At 45.7% G+C, this 27,820-nt stretch overlaps 2 protein-coding genes across 6 annotated transcripts in view; both read left to right on the top strand.

Annotated features, from left to right (window-relative positions):
- Positions 1–14,941, top strand: part of GNB5 (G protein subunit beta 5) — a 45,958-nt gene extending 31,017 nt beyond the window's left edge. For all 5 annotated transcript variants that reach the window (XM_072738565.1, XM_072738562.1, XM_072738563.1 and 2 more), the window contains 6 exons: positions 3,790–3,933; positions 5,869–5,960; positions 8,260–8,308; positions 10,234–10,330; positions 11,297–11,463; positions 12,751–14,941. In XM_072738565.1, coding sequence (XP_072594666.1) covers positions 3,790–3,933; positions 5,869–5,960; positions 8,260–8,308; positions 10,234–10,330; positions 11,297–11,463; positions 12,751–12,762 — 561 coding nt within the window. In that variant the 3' untranslated portion in view covers positions 12,763–14,941. The remainder of the gene's footprint in view (positions 1–3,789; positions 3,934–5,868; positions 5,961–8,259; positions 8,309–10,233; positions 10,331–11,296; positions 11,464–12,750) is intronic.
- BCL2L10 (BCL2 like 10) lies at positions 14,432–26,397 on the top strand. Its single transcript, XM_072738127.1, has 5 exons — positions 14,432–14,551; positions 19,400–19,553; positions 19,808–19,929; positions 21,784–22,216; positions 25,704–26,397. Exons 1-5 carry the CDS (start codon positions 14,432–14,434, stop codon positions 25,886–25,888), a joined length of 1,014 nt encoding a protein of 337 aa, XP_072594228.1. The 3' UTR covers positions 25,889–26,397.
- The last annotated feature ends 1,423 nt before the right edge of the window (positions 26,398–27,820 follow it).

Below are 27,820 nucleotides of genomic sequence, written 5' to 3'. Positions count from 1 at the left end.
ACTCAATCCCGGGTCTTCAGGATCACACCCTGAGCCGAAGGCAGATAGGTGCTCAACCACTGAGCCACCCAGGTGTCCCCTAAACAAGATTTTATTCTGTTTTTTTATTCTTGGTTTTGGGGTTTTTTGTTTTGTTTTTTCGTTTTGTTTTGGTAGGCGGCACAGCAAAGTTTATTGAGCAATAGTAAAGTTTATCAAGTGATAGAGCACAAAGCCCTTGAAGAGGGCGGGGACCTGAGAGGGTTGCCCTTATTCTGTTTCCTGTTTCTCACTTTGAAGAGACAATGGTAGCAAATTCTTCTCTCATAAGGTATTCTGAGGATTAAATGGGATGATTTGTGTAAAATGCTTAGGATAGCCCCTGGTAAATATCAATAAATGTTAGGTTTGATTACTTCATTATTATTATTATTTTAAAGATTTTATTTATTCATGAGAGATGCAAAGACACAGGCAGAGGGAGAAACAGGCTCCATGCAGGGAGCCCAACGTGGGACTCGATTCCGGGACTCCAGGATCACGCCCTGGGCTGAAGGCAAGCGCTAAACTGCTGAGCCACTCAGGGATCCCTGATTACTTTATTATTTTTTTACTTTATTATTATTAATAATCATAGCTTCCTGGGTGATTCAGATGCATGGCCTGGTTTGGGTACCTTAATGAATCTTAAGTTTCCTTCCATTTTGATAATCAAGGATGGAAAAAGAAAAAGTCAAGAGGCTGTCTTAAGATTACAATGTTAGGCCTACAAATTTTTTTTTTTTTTTAAGATTTTATTTATTTGGGAGAGCGAGAGACCACAAGTAGGGGTGAGGGAGAGGGAGGAGCATACTCTCCACTGAGCAGGGAGCCCAATGCAGAGCTCAATCCCAGAACCCTGGGATCATGACCTGAGCTTACCCAACTGAGCCACCCAGGGGCCCCATAACCTACAAATTCTCTACATTCTGAATAAATGACTGACAGTGGGTTAGAAGTTCTGTTTAGTGCATTTATCATGATGAGCATTTGGTTTTTAAACTCAATTTTTACTTGTAATGAAGATCACAAAAATATTAAGTCTTTTTTTAATATTTCTTTACTATTTACTTATAACTTTTAAAAACCTTTCATTTCTTTGAAGAATATGGTATGGAAAATTTGCAAATTAAAGAGCTAAGCTGAGGTAATCATTTAAAGCAGATTGTTTGGATGTCCCAAAAAAGACTGGAGATTATTGGCTCTCTGCAAGTGTTAGGGCAGGAGTGGGTGTGGGCCAGGAGAGAGTAAAAGGAATTACAGTATATTATAAAATATAAGTACCCAAATTAAGACCCAGTCTAAGTCTTGTGTTTTCATAAGCTGCTTTTATAAGCCTGGGTGTACCCAGGCCAAGGTTTGAGAGAGTCCCACAAAACAGGAGCTTTGCAGCCTTGGAGATGCCTCAAATTTGAGAGCTGCCCCTGAATGGGAGCTTTGAGAAGGGTCTTGGGGGCCACACCCAAGAAGCCTAAGCTCTCTGGAACTCATCCAGCTCTTGCTTCAGGAAGGAGCTCCAAAGTGGCTTCTCCTAGCTGCAAGGAGATTCTAGGCCTCCCCAGACTACGGGCAGGCAGGAGGCACCAGATCAGGGTGAGAGTAGATTCCTCTTCCTGAGTTGTGTTTCTCTCCTGCATAGGAAAAAAGATTCTTTGTAAGTACCTGTAAGAGAGAAGGGAAGAGAACAGGAAGGAAGGAGAGAAGAGAAAACCGGGAATCCCTGGGTGGCTCAGCAGTTTAGTGCTTGCCTTCGGCTCGGGGCGTAATCCTGGGGTCCTGGGATCGAGTCCCAAGTCTGGCTCCTTGCATGGAGCCTGCTTCTCCCTCTGCCTCTCTCTCTCTCTCTCTCTCTCTCTCTTTCTCTCTCTTTCTCTCTCATGAATAAATAAATAAATAAAATATTAAAAAAAAAAAAAAAGCGAAAACTACCACCAGCAGGAGGGATTTGGAGGTGCAGTGCAGTCAGTGGGTGCGCTGAATGCTAGCAGTCCTTAAGCCTGGTGCTCATTTCCTCTCCTCAGCCATCGGTAATCTCCACTCACAGAGGGCTCTCTATGTGGCACTGACCCTACAAGAGCCTCTTCCTGCAGTCTTATCACCTCATCCGGGCCCTGTGAGCAGCAGGAAGGTGGGGGTGCAGGGAGGCTGTGCCATCAGCACCCCAGGCTCTGCAGTACCGCCAGCTGGGTCTGAGAGGCTAGGAGCCCTGCACCTCCTCTGCCTTTCCCTCAGCCCCACGAAGCTATGCTCAGCATGAGCCCAAGCCTCACACACACTGGCTGTGGCAGAAATTAAAACCCTAACTCCACCCGCTGAGCCTCTGTCCAGGCACTGCAGGCTTCCTCTCACTGTATGGCTGGCCCTTGTACTTGGAAGTTTGCAGAAGCTGTTTGAGGGTTGGCTGCACTGACCTGAGATACATTTTCCTAAAACCTGCCTTTGATCTTATCTTCTGGCTCAGAAGCTTCCCACAGCTCCATCTTGCCCGCGGGTCAGAGTCCTCCGACCTCTTGTTTTGTGCAGGCCTTCACCTGGCCAGCTCTCATGCATCCTTGGAGACCGGCCTGGATGTTGTCAGAGTGGGCTTGCTGTCCATCCCACGGGCCTGCCTGGATCTTAGCACTTCTCACTCTATCGTGATCTTGTCTGCCGAGATCCTCGGGAAAACATGCTATCCGTCAGTGCCAACTTTCTTAGACCTACTGCAGTCAGGGAGAACCCCAACTTGACGAACTCCACAGCACCTCAAAATGAAGAAATCGAGGAAGAGCACTTGGAGGGGTGGGGGGTCGAGGCTGGGTGATGTTAAGGTGTGTCTCTCAAGGCAGGAAACTGGCAACGACATCACTAGCTTTTGATTGGTGAGCCCCGTTAGGTGGAGGTCCTGAAGTGAGTCTGGATGAGCAAGCTAATAGTCCTGGTTACCTTCTTTCATTTGGGTTCCCAGTCTTCCCTAGCAGGAGCAGGTATGTCCTGAAGCAAGCCACTAGATTGTTTTCACTGGGTCTCGTGTTGCCTCACAGAGCACCAGGAAAGTGTGCCTGGTCTTGGAATTAGGTCAGTATCAAGACAGCAGAGACCAAGGCACAATCTTTGTGCAAACGCTAATGAATGCCTATTAGCAGAGTACCTGGATGTCATCAGCACACTGCAAATGCTTGTTGAATCTCAGTGGCCCTAGGACCGTCTAGGGCACTCCCCTGCTCCTAGAAGAAGCAACCACAGGAGCGCATGTCTAACAAAATGCTGCCTGATGGGGTCCAGTGCTGCCCCACGCAGGGTCCCATGATTGGCACTGCCATCAGCTGAGGGTTAGTGAGAGCTGTGGGGTCTCGGGCCCCACCCCAGATGCAATATTAGCAAGCAGCCCGGTGGCTGGGGAGCATATTGAGAGCTGAGAAGCACTAGAAGTGTCTGGCCTGCTCATGGGAGCTGAGCAAGTTCTGTCCAACAAACGTTCACAGAGCACTTCCTCTATGCCAGGCAGGGGCAGAGCTCTGCGGAGACAGCACGGAGGCCTTCTCGATTGCATACTCTGGAGGAGGACAGGCACATAAACACACATCTCGAGGACAGTGAGGGTGTCGTAAATGAACTTTTTTTCTTAGTACAGGAGAAATATTTCTGTGCTTGGATCCAGATTTAGCAAAGCATGTGTCTGTGTGTGTGTTCCAAGAGCCTCCTTTTCCCCCTTCAAACTTCAGCATCAGAGTGACTTCCCCCAACAGAGGTCATAATGACAACGCTCTTGCTGTCCTTTTCTGTGGACAGATCCTGACAGCGAGTGGCGACGGGACATGCGCCCTGTGGGACGTGGAGAGCGGGCAACTGCTGCAGAGCTTTCACGGGCACGGGGCTGACGTCCTGTGCTTGGACCTGGCCCCCTCAGAAACAGGCAACACCTTCGTATCTGGGGTAAAGACCCAAGGGAAATCCCTAGGGGCCCTTTGTCTCCGTGGGAGGATTATGTTGGCAGTTCTTGTCAAATTTAGGGGGTGGATCAGACATTTCTCCAGAAGGATTTGTCCTCCCCTCACTATCACACCCACGGCAATGCCAGTGCTTAGTGGGTGGTTACAGTGCGGGGCTCTGAGGGTCTCCTGTTCTGCCGCTGACATCCAGTCTACACTGGGATCTGGAATGTTCTCATGTGAATGCTGTGACTTGAGATGCATATCTACCACATTTTAAAAGGTTATTCCTCAAGCAAATAGCAGAGTCAGCATCTGAAATCACTGGAGATGAGCCACAAGGGTACCAAGCCAGTCAGATGGCTGCCGAAGTGAGGCAGCATTGTGGTGTGTGATCCAGGCATGGGGCTTGTGGGACCCTGTCCCACCCTGCCCTGCCCCTGCCACTCACCGTCACCCTCCTACCCCAGGACACGGAGAGCAGAGAACATTTGAAGGCCGCGGTGGCACAGAGGAACACTCCATCAGGATGCCTGAGTCCCAGCTTTACTACTTGACTAAATTTCCTCATCTGTAAATTGGGCGTGATGCAAAACAGTACTCCCACTCCCCCAGGATATGACGTGGAGTATACTAGGTGGGAGAGTTGACAATATGTTACACAGATGTCAGAGGCCAGTATGTCTGTGGACAGCCAGAAATAAGAATGGGGAACTGACCCAGCTGACCTGGCTCAGGTCCTCTGTCACTTTAGTCAGGAGGGAGGTGAGAGAGGACGTGCTGGACAGACCATTGTGTGGCATTTGCAGCTAGAGGACAGAAGGGCCCTTTGCTCCAAGCTGCCTAGGTCTTAGAGCTGAGCATCAGGTGACGGCTGTGTGGCCTTTAATCAGCAGGAACCCCATTTTCTTCTTGGGTATTTAGCCCCATCTGCATATGTTTCATTTCCGTGCCTTTCAATAAGTGTATTTATCCCTCCTCAACTGCACTGTCTTTTCAAATTGTTGATATCATTGTAGATTCTATTGTGTCTTTCAGAGCACTGACCTCCGTTTGATTTAGTGTCCTTAAAAGATTTAAAGACACTCCTGATTGCTTTGTCCACATCCTCATTAAAGATAATCAGAGTGCTGAACCCCCACAGCAGGGACTTCTGAAAAGTCAGTTATGGTACTTCATCCCGCTCTTTGCAGCTGAAACCAGCAGCTTGAACACCAATTTTAAGCCATTACTTCTGTTTAGTGAGTCTACATTATCCTACCCAAGCTGGATAACAGGATTGCTCTGCAGGAACTTGTCATATGCTCCTAGAACCATGATGGTATAATGTGAAAACCTCATGTTTATGATTCTCTGGGTCATGTCGGCAACCTAGAGAGGGTTTATAGGTAGTGAGGCAGAAGCCCAGGACGGTGACTTGTTAGGACACCCAGCTAACTGCTGGCGAGGTCATGATGCCCAGCCAGCATGCAGCAGAGGGCCCCTGGTGCTCTACCTTTGCTCAGGGCTGTCCCATACGCCTGAGACAAAGCAGGGTGGTCCCACCGTGCACCCATTGTCTGCCTGCCCTTCCCCCTGTGCTTAGGGAGGCAGAGATAAGGAAAAGGGAGGAAGGGAAGGATAGAACAAAGAGAAAAGTGCCCAGGAGGAAAACAAGGAGTCCTTGGAGGGTTTTGCACCCACCTTGGAAAGGTGCAAAAGAAGAAAACATGCTGAAGGGGAAAGCTGGGTGCCCTCCCTTGTTCCCCCACACCCCAAGACATAGTCTCATCTTCTCAGGGCTTATCCATTGAGGAAGCAGCCTTAAGTGAAGCTAGTCTCAGAAATGCATCTTTTTGGCCAATGAGAGGTAAACAGCTCTGTTAAATAATGAGAACTCGTGCTTGTCTGTAGACAGGCCTTGCAGTGGCCATAACTCTGGGTAACTTTGCATTTGTAGGGATGTGACAAGAAAGCCATGGTATGGGACATGCGCTCCGGCCAGTGCGTGCAGGCCTTTGAAACACACGAATCTGACATCAACAGTGTCCGGTCAGTGAGTAGAATATTCATGTAAATTCTCCATTCTGCTGGTGATCCCTGGTGTGGGGTAATGCTCAGCCCTGAACCCACATCCAGACTCCTTTTACTCGGCTGAGAGAGGTTTCCCCAGCAAGAAAGGCTGATTTGTGGTGGCCCTGAACGGTGCTCCAGATCTCTTGGAGATATTTAATTTCATGCCACTCGGAGCAATTGATATTAACTTCTCTAAACAGAGTCAGTATTTCTCATTCATTTATTCAGTAAATACATATTGAGACTTATGTGCTAGACATTGTTCCAGGAACGTGTGAACAGGATAGAGAAGGTCTCTTACTTTCTTTCAGGAGATAAGACAAAATACAAATAAATAAATGTACAATTTAGTTTTAATTTAAGGTGGTGCTAAGTGCTAGGAGAGAAGTAAAACAGGCAGATGGAATGGGATGGGTTATTGCTTAGAATAGTCTGGGAAGGCCTCTCTGAGAAAGTGATGTTTGAAAGAGACAGGCTTGCACATAACTGGGTTAAAATGAGATGTGGAAGGACCTAACCAAAGGCCAGTTTGGGGGGTGGCTGATGTGGTCTCTGCTTTGCCTTTAAGAGATCACTCTGGCTACTGTTTGGAGAACAGACTGTAGGGAAGAAAGAATGGAAGTGTGATGACCAATTAGAAAGTTGTGTGAGTTCAAGAAAGAGGTGATGGTAGCTGGAACTAAAGAAGACATTGTGGAGACAGAAATGTCCAGAATGTGACATTTCTGAGATTTTACCCTAGCTGCAAGCTATCAAGTTAGGCTGCCACAGTTTCATGGATGCTAGTAGAAGACACAAAACTCTGGGGTCTGAGATGAAGGACAGTTTGTTACTCCCAGCAGTGGCAATAGCCAGGGTATTGGCATTTTTGTGCTGGTTGCCAGAGCCCCAAATCCACAGGGTGAAATGGAGAGGACCAAATGACACCTGCACAGGCCAGGGTTTGCATTACAAGAGAAGGACCTTGAGCTTGGGAACCCAAACCATTCATAAGGGGCAGTAAGCAGTGATCCATTTACTAGGGCAGGGAAAACTGGAAGAAGTACAGGTAGGATGTGGTTATTGCACATGGTTCTGGAGCTCTGCTTTGGGACAGTTACATTTAAGATGCTTATCATACAACCAAGTGGAGATGTTGAGTAGGTAGCAGGATGTATGCACTGGATCCAACAGAAAGGCAAGGACTCGACATGTAAATTGGAAGATGGCACTGTCGAGACAGTATTTGAAATAGAATCATCTAAGAAGTTTCATTATACTTAGTGGGAAAGACACTAGACCTGTTCCCCTTTAAAGGAAGAACAAGAGAACAGTTCTTATTTACATCAACAATAGAAATGTTATGTTAGTAAGAACTTTCTAGGTCCTTGCCCTCAATTGTAGGATAGAGAAAAAGGGAAAAGACTATTACTTTTGGCAAATGTGCAGTAATTACCTAGAAAATCAAAGGAAATTAATACAGATAATAAATGAAGGTGGTGCAATGCAGGACAGAATATAAAGCCACAAAAATAAACTAAACCCCCATATATTCACAGAATATAGTTTTAAAATGCACCATTCTCTCACTCATGCTGTTCCCCCTACCCTGACCCCACTTCCTCTAACATCCACTAGGTCTCAGTGTTGACTTCCCTTTCCCCAGGAAAAGGAGAAGACAATGAACAGTAATAAGCATTAGTTGTTGAATGCTTTTCATTTGGCACCGTGCCTAGGTCTTTGCCTATATGATTCGGTCTTTACAACAGGGAAAATACATGAGCATCCTCGGTTTTCAAATGCAGAAACTGAGGCTGGGCAAGGTAAAGTCCCTCACCAGAGGTATCACGTGGAGGCAGGCAGTGGTCAGTGCAGAGGCTCTGTACATAGGGTTCCAGTATCTGTTCAGATGATCACTTTCTTATCCCCGAGCTGCCAAATCTCAGGAATGAGGGGTGTACTCGGTGGAAACCATGGTTACAGACCGCCTGCTCTGTGTTCAGTGCCTGGTGCAGATACACACATCATCTCAGTTACTCCTCACCAACGCTCTGCAAGGCCCCTACTTAAAAGGGGAGAAAACTAGAGGCCAGTGGGCCAGCCAGATGAGCCTCCCTTTCTGGCCTCTATGAAGAGTGGTCCTTATGTCCTTAGAAGTAGAGATTCAGATTCAGATTCCACAGGCCTGGCATGGGGCAACCTTCCCAGGTGATTTCCAGATGATTCTGATAGGCATCCAGGATTGAGAATCACCACTCTAAATAAGGCTCTTTCTATCCAAACTTTCTCTCTGCAGGTACTACCCAAGTGGAGATGCCTTTGCTTCAGGATCAGATGATGCTACGGTATGTTTCTATGTTATGACAGCTTATCCTATTCCAAGAGAGAAGCAGGGGTGCCTGGGTGGCTCAATCAGTTAAGCATCTGCCTTTGGCTCAGGTCATGATCCTGGATCCTGGGATCCTGGGTTTGAGCCCTCTGTGAGGCTCCCGGCTCAGCACTGTGCCTGCTACTCCCTCTTCCCCCATTTGTACTCTTTTGCATGTGCTCTCTCTCTCTCTCTCTCTCAAATAAATAAATAATTTTTTTTAAAGAGATATGCAATGATCTAATTTTATTTTTCAAAATTAATGTTTTTTTATTATAGTAATAAAGTGAATTCATTGAGGAAAATGGTAGGGGATTAAAATACCTTAATCTCCCAACCCAAGAAAATCACAGTTGGGTGAATTCCTTTGTGTCTTTTTAATTTTTAAACAAAATGCTTTATAATTTGCTTTGGTCACTTAGCAATTGATTGTGAACATTTTCCTATGCCAATGTAGCCAGTCTACATTGTATTTTCTTAGTGATTGAATAGTATTTCATGTTATGGAAATGCTGTTATGTACTTAACTAGTCAATTTTTAGACACTTGGGTTTTTCAAGGGTTTTTCTAACTGTTAAGCACTGCTATAATTAATACTTTTGGAACTTATTTCTCCCATATCTCATCTGCCCTACATGTTCCTTTTGCTATACCTCTATAGGCAGCCTGGGGAAAGTGGTTGGCTCAGGATTTGACAGAGGGAAGACAAATAAATACTGAATTAATAAGATCTTTAAAAAATGAAAATGAAAGTGTAAAACTTCCATATGCCAAAAAATGTATAACAAAATATAAAGGCATACATCTATGAAAAATTTTTGCCATCTATATGACCAAATTGAAATCCTTTAGATATTAATGGGGTTGGATAATCAATAAGATAAACACCCCAATTTTTAAAAAGGGGATAAAATGTAGACTTTTTACAACATGGGAGATCCAAAATGGCAAATCAACACCTGAAAACATTTTCAGACCATCAGACCACCCATATTCCAATAAATGCAGGTTTAAGTGATCACTTAACTTAACCAAATGAGCAGGGTAGGCCTGCTCATTTGGATTAGCAGTGAAATGCTGCATTGTGGAGGTGATGCGGTCAAAGAACTTGGAGTTAGGCCCATTGGTACCATTCTTCTGGAAAACAGTTTTGCCATATTATCCAAGAGCTTTCAAAACATCCCTATTCTTTGATCTGGCCATACTATTTCTTGAAACAGTTTTATTCTGCGGATTCTATTCCTTAACTATTCTAAGGAAAACATCAGAGATATGCATAAAGATATTTACCTAAGAATGGTCCCCAAAATTTTAGTTATAAAGGAGAAAAATTAGACGCAATCAAAACTCTTAACAGGGTATGGTTAAACAGATTCTGATATATCCACATAAGAAATATTCAGCAACCATGTTAGTCATGTCTTTTTGAAGATTGTTTAATGATATGAGAAAAATGCTCATAACCTGATGTTAATAGAAGTGATAAGGAAATACCTACTCCATTTAAATATATGCATGAAATGGAAGTAGACTGAAGGAAATAGCCTCGATATAAGTAAATACCTCTAGGAGTTCGGGTGATTTTTATTTCCTTCTTTAGGCATTTCTGAGTTTTTCTGAATTTTCTACTATGAGTATGTATCCTTTATCAGAAAAAAAAAGAGGTTTCATTTTCAGTTTTGATTCCTCTCCCAAATCTTCTGTATTTGCTGTTTCTTTGAATCTCCACTGATACATGCCAATTAATAGGAATTGGAAGAAAATACTAGGGGAAGAAACCAGAGGTATTTCCCTCACCCTCAAACTACACAAGCCACAGGCTCCTGCCTCTAGCCCTGTGGCCCTCTCTTCACCAACCTGGAGCCAGAATTAAGTGTTCCTTTATCTGATCTGTCACCCCAGTGTCGCCTCTATGACCTCCGGGCAGACAGAGAGGTTGCCATCTATTCCAAAGAGAGTATCATATTTGGAGCATCCAGTGTGGACTTCTCCCTCAGTGGTAAGATTTTCTTTTAGAAGCTTCCCTGGGGCTGTAAGACAGGATATAAATGAAACCCAGCTTTCCATCAAGCTATCCCTCAGCTGAATTTCCTGGGAGCCAATGTGTTAAGCGATCTGCATTTGCACTGGTTTTCTTCCACGAGCCCCCACCCCACTTCACCGCACCTGAAGCGGCCTCCCCACTCCATTCATTTTACAGGAAATGAAGGCTGTGCCACCTAATGCTGTTCTTCAAGACAACGATGCATGAAACTTCACATCTGCAGAGTCATTCACTAGGCATTTCCTCCTCTGCCTTCCATTCTCCCCTTTTTCCCTGAAAAGGGACTTTTTCCAACTGTAGGGGGGGTGAAGCAAGAGCCCTTTTCTCGATGCCTTGAAGCTCATGCCACCTGTGCCTCACAGCTGGGGAGGCGGCTAGTAAGAGTTAGGGCAGCACAGATAGGAACATTCAGTTTCCCCAGACACAGCTCCCCAGGCTAAATCTGTGCTTTTAGGCATGCATGCTGCTGCTGCCTACAACATCTTTTGCCTCCCTTCTCTGCCTGGCAAACTCCTACTCAGCCCTCAAGAGCTAACTCCTGTTACTTCCTGTGCAGTGCCCTGCTTGATTCCCCTTCCTCCATGAGCACATAGCATTGTACACACAGCTAAGCATTTCCAATACAGCCCTTATTACGTGGTGCTACCATGTGTCCATTTATTGTCTACTTGCCTGCCCACCACTGCCCTCCACAAGGGACAGTAACCGTGCTCTCTTCTCAGAATCCCCAGGGCAAAGCACAATGCCTGGCACATAGCAGGCACAAAATCACTGTTGATTGAATGAATGAATGAATGAATGAATGAATGAATGAATGAATGAGCGAGCAAGTGACTGCATGATCGCACGAGTGAAAGTCATGAAAAGAAAAACAGAAAGGGAAGAACTGGTTCAATAACCATCATATCCTCCTACTTTGAGGTCGCCTACTATTTGCTGGATACAACGATTATACCATCAATGTCTGGGATGTTCTTAAGGGGTCCCGAGTCTCCATCCTGTTTGGACATGAAAACCGAGTCAGCACTCTACGAGTTTCCCCTGATGGGACTGCTTTTTGCTCAGGATCCTGGGATCATACCCTAAGAGTAAGAGAGACATTCTTTTATTTTACTGTGTGTGTGAGAGGAGGAGTGATTGGCCTTCTTAAAGCAGAGGCTCAGTGTAAACATGGGACATGTCAGCCAGACAGAGCTCTAATTTCAGCTCATGGCCCCAGAACCGATCCGTTGCCCCAGAGAGGTAGGGAGTCCCCCATCAAGGCAGGTGTTCAAACTTGGTTAAATAACTATCAGCATGTAATTGAAATAATAATTGGGCCAGGTGACCCAAGCAGTTACCATTGATCCTGAAAGTAGGATTCTTCTGATTCTATCTTGGGCAAACCACAGTGTCAATCTCACCTCTCAGTGGTGCAACATTCTTATTCCATGGTGACACACCTTTGTGAGACCCACAGAGGAGCTTTAGGGAACTCATGAAGTCCCCAAAATTATAGGTCACATTTCATGTGTCCATTTTTCTGGGAAGAGTTGTCCTCATGGCTTTCATCAGATTTTCAAAGAGCTCTAAGACCTTGTTGGATGTTGGCTCCTCATAAATAGCTCCAAAATAGCCTATTCATAAAGCAAAGTTTATTTCTTAAGTTTCTAAGTTTTTTCTTACCTCGGTGGGGACAGAGCACAAACTTGACAGTCTTAGTGGCCTCTCAGAATGTGAGAACAAAGACAAATGTTTAGGAGGTGTGGGGAGGGGGGGTCTGGTTTAAGGCCAGATGCAGGGATTTAATTAAGATTGGACATTTGTGGAATAATAATTTTAAGATTGCTGGACACATAGTTAGGGGAGGAAGAGGATTTTGAAGACAGTCTTGAAAAGTAACCAGTCATTTGTTGATGCTCTGGGTAGGCCTGAGAAGTGAATGTCTTTTCTAAAAAGGGTAGTTTGAGTAGTCTACTCTTAGGATAAATAAAGGATTTTTGTGAGGTTCCTAAAACGTACAACAAAGGTATCTGTGAATTCATCTTCCAGGGCAAGAGTTTCCTAAATCAGTAAAGTCACTTTAATGTACTCAGGTGTGTGGGTACAGATGGTTTAGGTGCTCAGCCTAGGAGTTACCAGTCCCTGGTAGGAAGGCCACAGATGCCCTGCAGATGATTCAGCAGAGCTAGGGGGAGAGGCAGGTCCAAAGAAGCACCTTTGAGTTGCCAGGAGTAAGGTGTTATGCATCCAAAATATGAGTGCTTTATTTTGGATGGGGCACATGTATATGTGTGTGTGTGTGTGTGTAAAACATTGTTTTCTGTCTTTTAACTCAAGTTTCACAAGTTGTTAATTACTAAGGGACTAACAATTATCTGTTGGTGGCTTTGCAGGTCTGGGCTTAATCATCTCCTCGAGATGCACACGTAGGCACCTGAGAGTAGAATTTGAAATCGTCATATGTAAATAGTTCTTTCTTCTAGAGAATCTGAGGGTTATTGCAATGTAGCTTGCAGGAGCGACTCCACGGATGCAAGTTCACTCTGTGTCTCTGCTATTCCTATTACGACTTCCACCCCTGGAAACACACCGGTGTGGGCCTTCAGCACTAGAACACCTTCAAGTACAGTGTTTTGCATTTTAAATGCTTTTTAAAATGTATCCATTTTTAAGGTTATTCTAATTATCAGTCTCAATGCATCCTATTACCAGTAGGATTCAGCATTTAATACGTCCCTAGGACTTCCTTGAATCAGATTTGTTTTCAGAGCACTTTAGAGTCTGATTCTCTCAGCGTGCACTGTGTCTTTTGGAAACTTCCTCTGGAAGTGCTGATCTCAGCGGACTATATGAGGCAGACCATGTTGATTGGTGATCTGTGATAGAAAATTCGTAATTGGGCAAAATCCCTTTCTAAAAAAATATTTTTATTGTAAAATTTTCTTTTTCAGTCTCACATCTTTTTTCAGAGCAAACATTTCCTTCTGTGTGAACGGTCATAAATAGAGGAGAGAGATCCATCAAGTGGACAGGATGTTTGATTTATGAATTCCATGAGTGATGCGATGAATCGCTTGGACAGGATCCTTCCTGTCATTTGAGAGAAAAGCGGTTTGTGACACAAATGCTTCCCAGAGCAACCAAAATCTTTCTTGTGTGGGAACATAAGACAGTAAACTTACTTAAAAACCTGTTAGTAGTATTAGATGTATTAGAACTAGTAGTATCCACTCAGGCTACAGTAGATCATATCCATATGAAGCATATTCATATTTATTGCACTGAAAATATAATTACATACACAAATTAGTTGATAGGCCCCGAGTGATAATGTCTCTGCGTGTCTTAGATTGAGAAAAAATAACACAGAAAATACCTGTCTTTATTTGAAGACATTTCCTTCTGGAAGACACTACCTGTTTTTGTTAGGAGATTCCCTCTTTTTCTTGTTCTTAAGGTGTTGAGGCTTAATCTTTGTTTTAGCAAACCCCTCATTCATAAAGATAGCATGCATTACTTAGAGAAATAGAAGGTTGCCTCACACACCGAAAATCACTCCTCTGGTGGAGGCCTGCCCTGTGGGTGGTCTGGGGTCTTGTGGTGCCCCAGGGCTCTGTGTGTGCTAGTGCCCTGGGTCGTCCAGACCCCTCTCTTGTCCTAATTCTGGCCCTGCAAGCCAAGCCCAGGCCCTGCTGCTTAGAGAGGCCCTTCCAGAGCAGGAGCAGGGCATGGCCATCAGACAGGCCTGGATCTGGCTGGTGCTCCTGCAAACATCAGGATGTGTGCCAGGCCTACCCTCAAAACCACTTGTTCAGGTATCATAATGGGCCAGTCAAGAAACAGCCAGGCTAGCTTTTCCACCAATTCTGTTCAAGTAAATGTAATGGTTAGATTCAGTCATTTGCCAAGCAAACATTTTACTGAGGGTTTTACTATGCAGAAGAGAAATGTAGAGGCTCCTGCTTGACTCCAAAGAGCCCAGAGGAGGGAGGGAGGTGGTCCACAGGGACCATTTCTCAGCCACCTTCTTGATCATTCCCCAGTGGATCTCAGGCTGGGCAGGGGCTCAGGGATATGGACACAGGATCTCCCCAGCTCCTGCCAGCTGCTGAGAGAGTCAGCCCCCAGAGTGCACCTTATGGGATTCCCCAGCTCCACTCCCAGAACTCCCAGAGTTTGCTCCTGATCTCCTGGGTATGGGATCCCCTTCCCTCTCTCCTACTGACCCTCTAGTGTCTCTGCTCTCTGACCTGGACCTCCCACAAGTAAACGAAGATGGGACAAAGGAAAAGTCACCTAGACTAAAGGAAAGCAAATTCAATGGTATATGTTTGGAGAGGTAGAGAGCATCTTCAGTATATGTGCAAAAATGATCCATAACTTTCCAATAAAAAAAACTGTGAAGTATTCCCTAGAACACTCACTTATCCCCACTGGCAGTAAGCTACCTCCCTGGAAGTATTTGATTTTGTAGTGGGTGTTGTTTTAGTATTTATCGATGGAACACTTGGTTTGGAATATGCTACACCATGTGGGGCCTCCGGGGTAACTCCAGATAATAAATTGTATTTTGCATATTGAAAATAATGCTGAGTGGAGTCTTGTCATCAGTTTTTCTTCTTTCTGGAGGACTTGGGGGCAAACCTATGAAACCAGCTGCAGGAAAGGGTCCACACAGATGTGCCCTCAGGTGTGCACAGCCAGAGAAGAGAAGGGTTAGGCAGGAAGGGGAGTCAGATAAGGAGTGTGGTGATGGGTATGTATGGGAAATACCTGTGAACCGAAATCAAGGCAGCTGCTTTGGAAGTGGGTGGCTGGCCCTGCAAAAGCGGGGCCCAGCTGCCGGCCCAACTCTGGAATGAGCCAAAGGTAGGCATTCCATATCCATGTCCCCCTTCCACCCCTTTGCCTCCTCTATACCTTCCCTCTATTAGAAGGGGCAGCCCAGGTGGCTCAGCGGTTTAGTGGGTTAGCACCGCCTTCAGCCCAGGGCGTGATCCTGGAGACCAGGGATCGAGTCCCACGTCGGGCTCCCTGCATGGAGTGTCTCTGCCTCTCTCTCTCTCTCTCTCATAAATAAATAAAAAATCTTAAAAAAAAAAAAAAAGAAGAAGAAGAAGTGGCTTCAAGACAGCAAAAAGGTCATAAAAGTGTTTGTAGCCCGGACTCTCATGGTTGCTTAGCCAGCTAAGGTGGCACCACTGACACTAGGACTCATCTGTAAGTTAGAAGGGGGCAGCACAGTGACAAAGGATGTGCGCCTACATTCAGATCCAGCTGTCCCACTCTGATAGCATCTATGATATCTGACTCTCAGCCTCAGTTTCCTCGTGTGTGGAGGGACAGAGCTAAAATACATGAAGCCCGGGATCCCTGGGTGGTGCAGCGGTTTGGTGCCTGCCTTTGGCCCAGGGCGCGATCCTGGAGACCCGGGATCAAATCCCACGTCGGGCTCCCGGTGCATGGAGCCTGCTTCTTCCTCTGCCTGTGTCTCTGCCTCTCTCTCTCTCTCTCTCTCTCTCTCTCTCTCTCTCTCTCTCTCTCTGTGACTATCATAAATAAATTAAAAAATTAAAAAAAATTAAAAAAAAATACATGAAGCCCCTACCTCAGCCTTTGGCTCATCTTCAGCAGGGGTTAGCTCCCTGCTTCCTGCCTTCTCCCTTCTTGCTCTCCCATGCCTACCCCCCATCTTCCCTATGTCCCTTTCCTTCCTCTTTCTTCCCCTCAGCCCTCATGCCCTTCTCCCTCCTTAAGCAGCCCCTATTCATGTATCCAATTAGTTATCATCATCAATTAGAGATTCATCTGGTTCGAGATGTTGGGTCTTAATGAACCCTCTACACTTTTAAAAATTATTGAGCTTTTGGTTATGTGGGTTATATCTATCAATATTTACCATATTAGAAATTAAAACTGAGGAAAATTGTAAGAGACAAGAATGCAGACACACACATTCCATTGGTGAGGCTTTCCCCACATATTAGTAGGCTCTGGATAACTCCTCAGAGCATGAGAGTCTTAAAAAACCCACACAAAGAGTCAGTATTATTATGGAAGGAGTTTTGATCCTGGGCCCGCCCCCCCCTCTCCTGAAGGGTTTTGGGTTGGGCCTATACTTTGAAAACAGCTGATAGGGGTAATGAGCCCTTCCCAGGCACTGAGTGAGAAGTCCCTAAGGAGAGTAAGACCCTTATGGGAGCATGAACAAAAAGGGAGGGGTGGGGTTGAGGGTCATTCAGGAGAGGCCTTCAAAGGAGGTTCAGGCAGTGGGAAGGCTCAGGTAGTGGAGGCTGGAGACCAACTGGGGCCTGCGGACTGCTGAAAAGCTTTTCAGAAGAGGGCACTTGGGATCCTGGGGTGAGCCCTGCAGACAGGTTTGATTAACTGGGCTTGGAGTTGGGGCCTTATTGCTGCCACCTGGCTTCCTCCCAAGTCGTGGAGAGCTGGCTGAGCAGGGATTTGTAGATCTGCTATCTCCCAAACTTGCCTGCTGAGAAAACCACTCGGGTCAATTGCAGGTTAAAAATACAGGTCCTAGGGGGATCCCTGGGTGGCTCAGCGGTTTAGCGCCTGTCTTTGGCCCAGGGCGCAATCTTGGGGCCCCAGGATCGAGTCCCATGTCGGGCTCCCGGCATGGAGCCTGTCTCTCCCTCTGCCTGTGTCTTTGCCTCTCTCTCTCTCTCTATGTCTATCATAAATAAATAAAATATTTTTAAAAAAATACAGGTCCTAGGGGTGTCTGGGTGGCTCAGTCAGTTAAGTGTCTGACTCTTGGTTTCAGCTCAGGTTTCAGGGTCCTGAGATTGAGCCCCAGCATAGGCTTCCCACTCAGTGAGGAGTCTGCTTCTCTGTCTCTCTCTCTCTCTCTCTCTCTCTCTCCATAAATAAATCTTAAAAAAAAATACAGATCCTACAAATATAGATACAGTTCCTAGAGATCTGGACTGGGCAGGACTTGAAGTGAGCCAGGAATTCTGAGGAGGCAAGTTGGGGAAAAGTTCTCAGGGAATATTTTTGTCTCTATGGATCCTTTGTAAGAACGTGAGGCTAATCCATTCACCCTCTCACCTGTGCTAGGAGAACAATGGGTTACTCTTCAAGGCAGACCACAGACCTGTTGCTCTCTAGATGGTACGTGGCTGGAGTGGGCTGGACTTCAGGACTGTTCCATCTCCACATGGCTACCCATGGCCATTTCTGATGACAAAAATGAAATGGGTATGTTCATGGCATTGTAAAAAGGATGCAGACCCTCTAGTAAGGAGATGGGATCAGGAATGATGCTCTGGTTAATATAAGTAACTATGAACTAAATATCTAAGGTAAGAGCATTTACACAGATTGTGACAGCAGAAAAATGCCTCTCTTTGAACCTATGGTTATGTAACCAATACACCACCGGTGAACACTTGACTTTTTCATAAACCAGGAACCATGAAGCAGAGGTCAACCTGTCCGTGCTCCCCAATAATAGGTGGCTTCACACCATAGGGTGTATACCCAAGAAAAATGAAAACATGCCCACACAAAAACTTGAACACAAATGTGCACAGTTGCCCAAAGTGGAACATCCCAAATGTTCACAACTGATGAATGGATGAGCAAACTGTGGCATAGTCATACAGTGGGGTATCCTTTGGCAATAAAAAAGGAATGAGGTACTGATTCATGCCACATGGATGAACCTTGAAAAAAGTGTGCTAAGTGAAAGAAGCCAGATGCAAAGGAGTACACAGTATATGATTCCATTTATATGAAATATTCAGAATAGGCAAATCCACAGAGAGAGGAAATAGTTTGGTGGTTACATGGAGCTCAGGGTGGGATGAATGGGGAGGGGCTGCCAATGGGTATAGGATTTCCTTTGAGGTCATGGAATTAGTGGTGATAGCTGCACAACTCTGGGAGTATACTAAAAACTGCCATTATAGACTTTGCAAGAGTGAATTTTATGGTTTGTGAATTCTATCACAGTAATGCTGTTAAAAAATATATATGGAAAAATAGTAGGTAGTCTGTAGCTATTTTCCGTATTTTAAAAAACAAACCACCAGGGACGCCTGGGTGGCTCAGTGGTTGAGCATCAGCCTCCAGCTCAGGTTGTGATCCCGGAATCCAGGATCGAGTCCCGCATCGGGCTCCCTGCAAGGAGCCTGCTTCTCCCTCTGCCTGCATCTCTGCTTCTCTCTCTCAGTCTGTGTCTCTCATGAATAAATAAATCTTTAAAAAAACAACAACAACAAAACCTTCTGATTTTCAGTTAAAGGTAGGACAATGAGCATGGTAATCCTGGTTAGTTCATATTATTAATAAAAATTTCTCTGTAAAGAACTTTTCCAAAAAAAAAAAAAAAGAACTTTTCCTATGTGCCAAGCACTGTGCTAAGCACCTTGCATCCTCCAACTCACATAATCCTTGTAACAGCTGTATGATGTAGACAGTTTATTACCTCCATTTTTTAGGTAGGGAAATTGAGGCCAGGAGAGCTGAATAACTTGCTCGTGGCTGTACAGCTTCTAAGTGGCAGAGCTAGGATTTTAACCAAATCTGACTGCAAACTGCCTCCTTGCATTGTGTGGGTCAGAAATTCTGTGTAGAGGTTAATTTGTTCATTTGCTATTTGGTCCAACTGATAATTATTAAGAGTTAACCAATGGCAGGGCCAGATTTACCACTCACCACCAAACTACTTCCAAATCTAAGAAAAAGCTGTGCTTGTTGCTAAAATACAATGTTTAAAAAGGTAAAATCATGACTCTCTGGCAAATAAAATATGAACATATATCAAAACATTTAATTCAGGGAATCTGGGTGGCTCAGTGGTTGAGCATCTGCCTTTGGCTCGGGTCATCGGGTCATGATCCCAGGGTCCTGGTATCGAGTCCCTCATCAGGCTCCCTGCTTCTCTCTGTGTGTCTTTCATGAATAAAAATCTTTTTTAAAAAATTTAATTCCATAAGGGAACCCAAAAGATGTCAAACACAGTTAAAATGGGAGCTCAATGTAGGGAGATTCATATTCCCTTCTGATGAAATTCAGTTGGCTCACTATAAACTGCTGGTAGACCTGTCACCCAGGAGTACCAATGGCCATTTCAACCTCTGTAAAGAGAATTCCATCGTCGTCATACACTCTCCCTGCTGCCATGGCCTCTATGTCCACAGGGCCATAGAACAAGCACTGTGCTGGCTGGGTAAAGAAGCTCTCTGACACCCACAGAGCACAGAATTTTGTCTATCTGAGTAAGAGTCTGCTCTTAATCTTCACATGGGATGTGAATACCTTCAGTCTGTAACCATTCAGAGAGATCCAGCTACATACCTCTAAGATTCCTTTGTCACCAATCTTCCAATCTTGATCTTTTTAAGGCCCTGACCATCCAGCCAAACCATCAGCAATTCCCCAAGAGTCAACGTAGATATGCACTCTGGCTATCTCTCACTCCAGACAAAGTGGACAGTCAAATCTCTGGCTTAAATCTCTGGCCCCTGCGAGGATTTTCCTTTACCAATGTCTTCACAGTCACCCCTGAGTGGGTCTGTGATGCTACAGCTGTCCACTTTCATGTGGTACCAGCACATCATATAGGCCCATCCATAATCTAGGCTTGAGTTTTTCTCTCCCAGTCCACTGATCATAAGCAATCCTTCAGAGGCCATAGGCATGGAATGATGGAGGAGGCAAAGCAGTAAGAATTTGTGTTGCAGAGCTCTGAGCCACCTACTCATGCAATTTACTTGTGCCTAATGGACTGCCTGAGTTCAGTCCATTATATATATATATTATACAAATGTATTTCCACTTGATGACAGATTGCTGCTGTGCATGCCCAGCCTTATATCTAGGTAGGCCAGACAACATCCACATGCTGAAAGCTCAAGCTACATGGTCACCTGATATCCCATGATTAGCCGTTCAGGCTCCACCATGATCCAGTAGCAAGTCAGAACCTGCTTCTTGAAAGGAGACTAGCTATTTGCAGAAGAGGACACAGATTTTCTTTGAAAATCCAGAGGTCTGTGCTGTAATTCTTCTACCGGTATTTGCTGGAGTCTCCATACAGGATCCCTGTTTGACACATCACATATCATTGCATCTGTTGGAGCAAAATACCCAAGTGGGACAGCAGCTTGTACTACAGCCTAAATGTGCTGCAGAATGTTCTCTTGTTCTCCCCCAATCCACCGGCCTGTAGATGGTCTGAATTCACACACTCATATGTGGTGGATGTTGCCTCCAAAATCCAGAAGGACCTACCAAGGGTCTTGCCTCTTTTTTCTTATAGGTGATGCAAAGTTCACCAACTCATCTCTCACCCTGGGTGGGATATTTCAACATAGTCCAGACCACTGAACCCCCAGAATTTTCACTGCTGGTACCAGTTCTGTATTAGTGCGGGTCCAACCAGGAGAAAGAAGCCATAGAGTATCATGGACAGAGAAAGATTGGTATACTAAGTATTAACTATAATAGAGGAATTGGCCAGTAAAATAAAGAGAATTCTAAATAGATAGATAGATAGATAGATCGATAGATAGAAAGAAATATATAAATAAAGAGAAATACAGGAATGGTAGCTACCAGCGGCAGCCACTATCCTGGAGCTGAGCACTCAACTATTCCCACTATAGTGATTATTAAACTCTGCTGTAGGGGGGCTTGTTTGTTTCCTCACTAGACCGTAGGGTTCTTGAGAGCAGGGCCACATGCCTTGTTCTCCCTTACATCTCCAGGGCTAACAGGTTCTGAATAAACGTGAGTGAATGAACAGCCTGCAGGAGAACACTCCGCAGCCGCAGGAGAAATATCCCCAGATCCAAAGACAGGTATCTCCAGCACACACCTGGATGCTTCTGTCCAATCGAGAGACGCTGATAACCCTTACAAGGGAGTCGTCAGCGGAGGGCTGTGCGTAGCCTTTGTCAGTCTCTCTCTCTCTCTCTCTTTTTTTTTTAAGATTTTTATTCATTTATGAGATGGGGGCGGAGGGCAGGCTCCATGCAGGGAGCCCGACGTGGGACTCGATCCCGGGTCCCTAGGATCACGCCCTGGGCTGAAGGCGGCGCTAAACCGCTGCGCCACCCGGGCTGCCCTGTCAGGCTCTTCTCAAGCGGAGGCAAGAGTCTAGCCCAACTTTCCAGGCCGTCGCCTCCGGGTTCTTAGTCCCTAGGCCCAGGCTAACCCCCCCCCCCCCCCCCCCCAAGTCTCACTCTGCCTCTGAGGCCCCTGCGATCGCGCGCACGCCTCTGGGCAGGGCCTTTACGGCCGGAACAGGTGCGGACGCGATTCCCATCAGAGGCTCTTCTCGGGACTTGGAGGAACAACTGCCCCGCGGAGCTCGGGCGGGCGGCCCCTCCCCGGCCCCTCCCCTCCCCTCCCTGGCCCCTCCCCGGCCCCTCCCCTCCCCGGCCCCTCCCACCTAGAAAGCCGGGTGGGCCCTGGGCCTGGGCCTGGGCCGGGCGGACGCGCTGAGCGAGCGCACTACCTGCGGCGCTGCGCCCGGGAGCCCCGCGCCCCCGCGCCCCGCGCCCCGCGCCCCGCGCCCCCCGCCCGAGCCCGCCGTGCTGCGCTGCGTGTCCGCGCAGGTGCGGCGGCGTCACGAGCGCCTCTTGGCGGGTTACCGCGGCTACCGGGGGAACCGCGTGGCGCTGGTGGCCCAGTTGGAGCGGGAGATCCTCGCCCAGCCGCAGGCCCTCAGCTGGGGCCGCGTGGCGGCGCTCCTGACCTTCGCGGGGACCCCCGGAGCCGGGCGAGGGGGAGGCCAGGGTGGGCCAGGACTGCCGGCACCTGGCGGCCTTCCTCTGCCGCCGGCTCACAGGCCAGCACCGCGCCTGGCTGGAGGCGCACGACGGCTGGGTGAGCGCTGGGGGGACGGGGGAGGGCCCGCGCCGTCCGGGGTCGCCCGGGGTCGCCCGGTTGGGGCATTCCCTTCAGCAGGAGGGGGACCCGTGGAGGTCTGGCTCCCCCCCTCCTGGCGGAGTCAGGCTGGCCGAGACGGCCCTTGCGAGAAGGCTCTTACCAACCGGTTCCGAAGCAGCTGCGCGCCGCCTGGTTTGCACGCTTTGGCCTTCCCCTTGCGGGTCTTCGGGGTTTCAGGATGCGCCCACGTTAGGTCTGGATGTTTGGCTCATAGAGGGATCCCCAAACTGGCGAAGTCGGCAGTGAAGGGGCCCTGGGCCAGGTGGATTCTTTCTCCTCTGCCTGTTAAGCCACTTTTGGAGAGACAGACCCCAGAACGCTGCAGGGGGGAGAGCACAGCCTAAGTGTGAAAAGCCATTCCCTTGCCCAGCCGCCAACACCTCTCTGGAAGAGCCAAAGCCAGAGGTGGCGGGTGGGTGCAGGCCCCCAGTGGTGGTACCGACTCAACGTTCCTTCACTTCTAATCCATTGCACCCAAGCCTTAATTGGGTGACAACCAGGTGCCCTGGCTTTCAGCTGTAGGTCGTTGATCTCTGTGGTCTAGACTAGAGGGGCAGGCCATTGCCCTGCAGCTCCTAAACCAATTTAATGATCAAGGAAAGCTCATCCTTCAGGAAGAGGGTAGCCTGCCTCTTGGTTTCTGAGCTAGACTCCTGTTTCTTTACTCTTTTCCTTACTGGAGTTGAATCAAGGACCCACGTTGTAGAATAAGTACGGCCAAATTATTAAAATCAGCTATTAAAAAAGAAAATCCAGGGAATTAAGGAAGACACTACAGGAAATTTAGCCTCTTGTTGGCAGTTGGCCTCACCTGTCGTGATGAATTCAGCTCCGCTCGTGGAGGAGAGGTAGTACCTGAATCAGAACCTTGACCTTATACCAACACGTTGAGGTATTAGCATTAACGCCTGCATTCTTCTTGGCCTGTGTGCTGTCCTTCAACCATCCAGGCCTGTGAACTCTTAAGAGCCAGACCTTTTTTTTTTTTTTTAATTTATGATAGAGAGAGAGAGAGGCAGAGACATAGGCAGAGGGAGAAGCAGGCTCCATGCACCGGGAGCCCGACGTGGGATTCGATTCTGGGTCTCCAGGATCGCACCCTGGGCCAAAGGCAGGCGCCAAACCGCTGCGCCACCCAGGGATCCCCTAAGAACCAGACCTGAGCCATTGTCTTAAGTAGGCATTAGGCCCTTGAGAGTCCTCAGCACTTAAAGAGGAAATTGATTGGGAGGAGGTCATTTTTTTTATTCTCATTTTAACTAATTAACATTGACTAAGGAATCCTCCTTTAACATCAAGAAGCCCAGATTCCCCCAACTGAGTAAACTGGATAGGCCCACCCCTCTCCTAGCTACAGTTAAAATGCCACTATCTCAGGGCACCTGGGTGGCTCAGTGAGTTAATCCACCGACTGTTGAATTCAGTTTAGGTCCTGATCTCAAGGTTGTGAGATAGAGCCCCATGGGCTAGGCATGGAGCCTGCTGAAGATTCATTCTCTCTCTCTCTCTCTCTCTCTCTCTCTCCCCGCCCCCCCCTCTCCCCCTCAACGTCCCCCTCCCCCTCCTAAGGAAGTAAGGCTTCCTTACTTTAAAAAAAAAAAAAAGCCACTCTCTGGACTTCTATTCCTTTCTTCTCCGATTTTTCTGAATGGAGCTACTTGTTTTATTGCCTTAGGTGATCGTTTTCAACATAGCGATTTGCCAGTTCCCCAAATAGCCTCTGCCTTTTCCTGGGAAAAGAATGTGATAGTCTACCTTCCTCTTAGTTTTTTTTTTTCTTTGAAATTTTGTTATTTTTACTTAAAATTTGGTATGTTAAATAATGTTACTAATTTCAGATGTGCAATACAGTGATTGAAATGCGGGGTATGGGGCACCTCAGTAGTTCAGTGGTAGAGAGCCTGCCTTCCACTCAGGTCGTGATCCTGGGGTCCTGGGATCGAGTCCCTCATAGGCTCTCCACAGGGAGCCTGCTTCTCCCTCTGCCTATGTCTCTGCCTCTCTCTGTATCTCTCATGAATAAATAAGTGAAATCTTTAAAAAAAAAATGTGGGGTGTCTGGGTGGCTCAGTTGTCTACTTTCTGCTCGGGTCATGATCCCAGGGTCCTGGGATTGAACTTCCTTGGACTCCCTGCTCAGTGAGAAGCCGGCTTATCCCTCTGTCCCTCCACCCTACGCCCATTCATGCTCTCTCTCAAATCTAAAAAATATAATGAAAATCTGTAATGCTTCATGATTTAATTTACCCATCTTCCCACCCACCTCCCCCCTCTAGTTTTCTGTATAAGTCTATTTTTGCTCTTTTGTTCAGTTCTTTAGTTTTTTAGACTCCACATATCAATGAAATCATGCTTTTTGTCTCTGGCTTATTTTACTGAGGATAATGTCCTCTAGGTCCATCCATGTTGTTGCAGATGGAAATATCTCATTCTTCTTTATGGCTGAGTAATATTCTATTGTATAAATATATCCTATCTTTGTCCATTCATCTATAGATGGACACTTGAGTTGTTTCATAGTTTGCCTATTGTATATACTGCTGTAATGAGCACAGGGGTGCATATATCTTTTCAAATTAATGTTTTTGTTTTCTTCAGGTAAATACCCAGAAATGGAATTACTGGGTTGTATGATATTTCTACTTTAATTTTTTTTGAGGAACTGCCATAGTATTTTCTGTAGTGGCTGCACCAATTTACATTCCCACCAATACTTCCCTTTTCTCCACATCTTCAGCTCTTGTTATTTCTTGTATTTTGATACTAGACATTCTTACTGGTGTGAGATGACCTCCCATTGTGGTTTTGATTTACATTTCCCCTGATGATGAGTGATGTTGAGCATCTTGTCATGTGTCCATTGACCACACCTGTATATCTTTGGAGAAATGTCTGTTCAGGTCCTCTGCCCATTTTTAATCAGATATATTGGTGGGTAGGGAGGTTAGTATCCTCTTAGCTTTTGAAAAAAGTAAATCAAAAGATGAGTATTCTTGCTGTGACAAACTGTCTCCTATGTCCTTCTTTCCCCCATGTTGGATTACTTAAAAATCCTAACTCAGTTTCCTAAGTACAGGTTGCCTCTTGGTCAGTATTTACTTTTTCTACTCTTTAAATCCAGGAGTTGTCTTGCTGTTTAATTCAGAAGTTCTAGGGATCCCTGGGTGGCTCAGTGGTTAAGTGTCTGCCTTCGGCTCAGGGCGTGATCCTGGAGTCCCAGGATCGAGTCCCACATCAGGCTCCCTGTGTGGAGTCTGCTTCTCCCTCTGCCTGTGTCTCTGCTTCTCTCTCTCTCTCTCTCTCTCTCTGTCTCTCATAAATAAATACATCTTTTAAAAAAATTCAGAAGTTCTAGTGCATCTTATTGAGTTCAGGTGTAGAGCATTCTGAAACTATCTAATTCCCTTCTCCCTCCCCCTTGTAGGATGGCTTTTGTCTCTTCTTCACACCCATGCTGCCATCTTCTTGGAAAAGACTACTGGTCAAGGTTCTTCTGTCATGCTTTGCCACAATGATCTTAATCTACTTCTGGAAAAGATTATCATGAGTTCTAAAATAATTAACCCATTTCTACCTGCCTGTGACCAGCCAACTGGATTTGAGATGTGAAAGAATAGAACAGAGTAAACCACCTTCTGAGACATTTTTACCTGCATTCATCTGAGGAGTCCTATGGTGATGATTCAGCCAGTGTTTTAACTGCTGGCAAGCTCTCAGAGGTATTAGGACAAAGGCACAAGTGGCTCTTTGAGTGGGAGAAATGGATTCTACGGGTTCATTACTCTAAAGAATTGCAGTAGAAGCTACATTCTAGTGAGTAGGAAACCTGGTGCTTTTTGCTGCATTTGGATAAGAGTGAATATGAATCTCTACCCACAGTTTTGTGTGCTACTGCTGACTCCTTTGTCAGGGTGGTTAGTCGGGGGTAGAATGCCAGAAGGCCTCCAAGTCCCAGTTTGACAAGGAATGTAATACTAAAAACTTAGATAAGGAATCCTTTCTCAATCCTTTGAAATCTAATTTCTGAGCCTACCTTTCTAGATTTGATATATCAAGGATTTTTTTCTGACTTCAATAAATTGTTATTCAAATTTTTAATAAACTTAAATATCTCTAAATTTTTGTTGGTTATCTTTGGGATTTAATAAGACTTTAGGAGTAACTTGAATTGATGAAAAGTTTCTTTACTATTTCTTTAAATACAATACATACAATTCTTGATTTTATTTATTTTTTTTTAATTTTATTTATTTTTAAAGATTTTATTTATTTATTCATGAGAGACACAGAGGCAGAGACCTCGGCAGAGGGAGAAGCAGACTCCCTGCAGGGTGCCCAATGCAGGACTTGATCCTAGGACCCTGGGATCATGACCCAAGCCAAAGGGAGACCCTCAACCACTGAGCCACCCAGGCATCCCCAATTCTTGATTTTTAAACAATCAATACACAAGCTCATAAAAAGTCCTTTACTTCCACCTTTTTTCTGCAGTCAACTGATAACCTGCAAGGTGTTGGAGAGGAAAACTTTAACTCTATGCTCTTAGAATCCCTGTAAATTTAGCAGTCAAAAGACAGATTGATGAGTGAAAAACATACAGATCTTACTTTGTTTTTATAGGAGACTTTATAGAAAAGTGAAAACTTCAAAGAAGTGTGTAGATTTGGGGTTTATATACCATTTTAACAAAAAGTGATAAACTGAAGTAGACAAAAGAAAGGGGTTAGAGTGGTAGGGGTTGTATATTGTGGGGAAAGTTACCAGAAAACGAATGTGGAAACTAATGGAAGAAAAAGGTTATTTTAGTCCAGTTTATACAGACTCCCCTTGGCATTGATTTCCATTTCCAGTGATGAGTGTTCCCTCCTTCTGGGGTAGGAGGGCACCTTTCTCAAGGTACCTGGCTGGCTCAGTTGGTGGAATGTGTGACTTTTAATTTCGGTTGTGTGTTTGAACCCTATGTTGGGGATATTTTATCACCTTCTTTTTTATTTAACTTCTGTTTTTACAGTTACATTCTACCCTTTTGTTGTATTTAATTTCATAATGTGTGTGTGTGCGTGTGTATGTGTATTTTCTGTCTTTATAATTTGGGGATGCAGTTTCTTCCAACGGAGCAAAATATATCCAGAATCTAGTGTATGGCTCTATTCTCTTCACCTGTCTGATCATGTTTGCTGTTTTGTTTTGTTTTTTCTTTTTTTGTTTTGTTAAAGCCTTTTTATTTTTTTTATTTTTTTTTAATTTTTTTTTAATTTTTTTTTTTAATTTATGATAGTCACAGAGAGAGAGGCAGAGACACAGGCGGAGGGAGAAGCAGGCTCCATGCACCGGGAGCCTGATGTGGGATTCGATCCCGGGTCTCCAGGATCGCGCCCTGGGCCAAAGGCAGGCGCCAAACCGCTGCGCCACCCAGGGATCCCTGTTAAAGCCTTTTTAAATTTTCATCTTTACAGTTACATTCTATCCTCTCAATGTATTTTATTTTTATATAAAAATGTTTTTCTTTCCCTACAATTTTGAGATATAATTTCTTCTAAC

The sequence above is a fragment of the Vulpes vulpes genome, chromosome 15 (assembly GCF_048418805.1).
Source record: "Vulpes vulpes isolate BD-2025 chromosome 15, VulVul3, whole genome shotgun sequence".
NCBI classification, from domain to species: Eukaryota; Metazoa; Chordata; class Mammalia; order Carnivora; family Canidae; genus Vulpes; species Vulpes vulpes.
This window is presented reverse-complemented; position numbering and strand designations above follow the sequence as displayed.

Bases quoted from the DNA above. Each gene is read 5' to 3' on its own strand.
- BCL2L10 (XM_072738127.1), top strand. From the start codon at position 14,432: ATGGACACAGGATCTCCCCAGCTCCTGCCAGCTGCTGAGAGAGTCAGC. The intron at 19,554-19,807 runs GTAAAGAAGCTC...CTCTCACTCCAG, and splicing joins ACAAGCACTGTGCTGGCTGG to ACAAAGTGGACAGTCAAATC. The intron at 22,217-25,703 runs GTGAGCGCTGGG...TCCCCCTTGTAG, and splicing joins TGGAGGCGCACGACGGCTGG to GATGGCTTTTGTCTCTTCTT.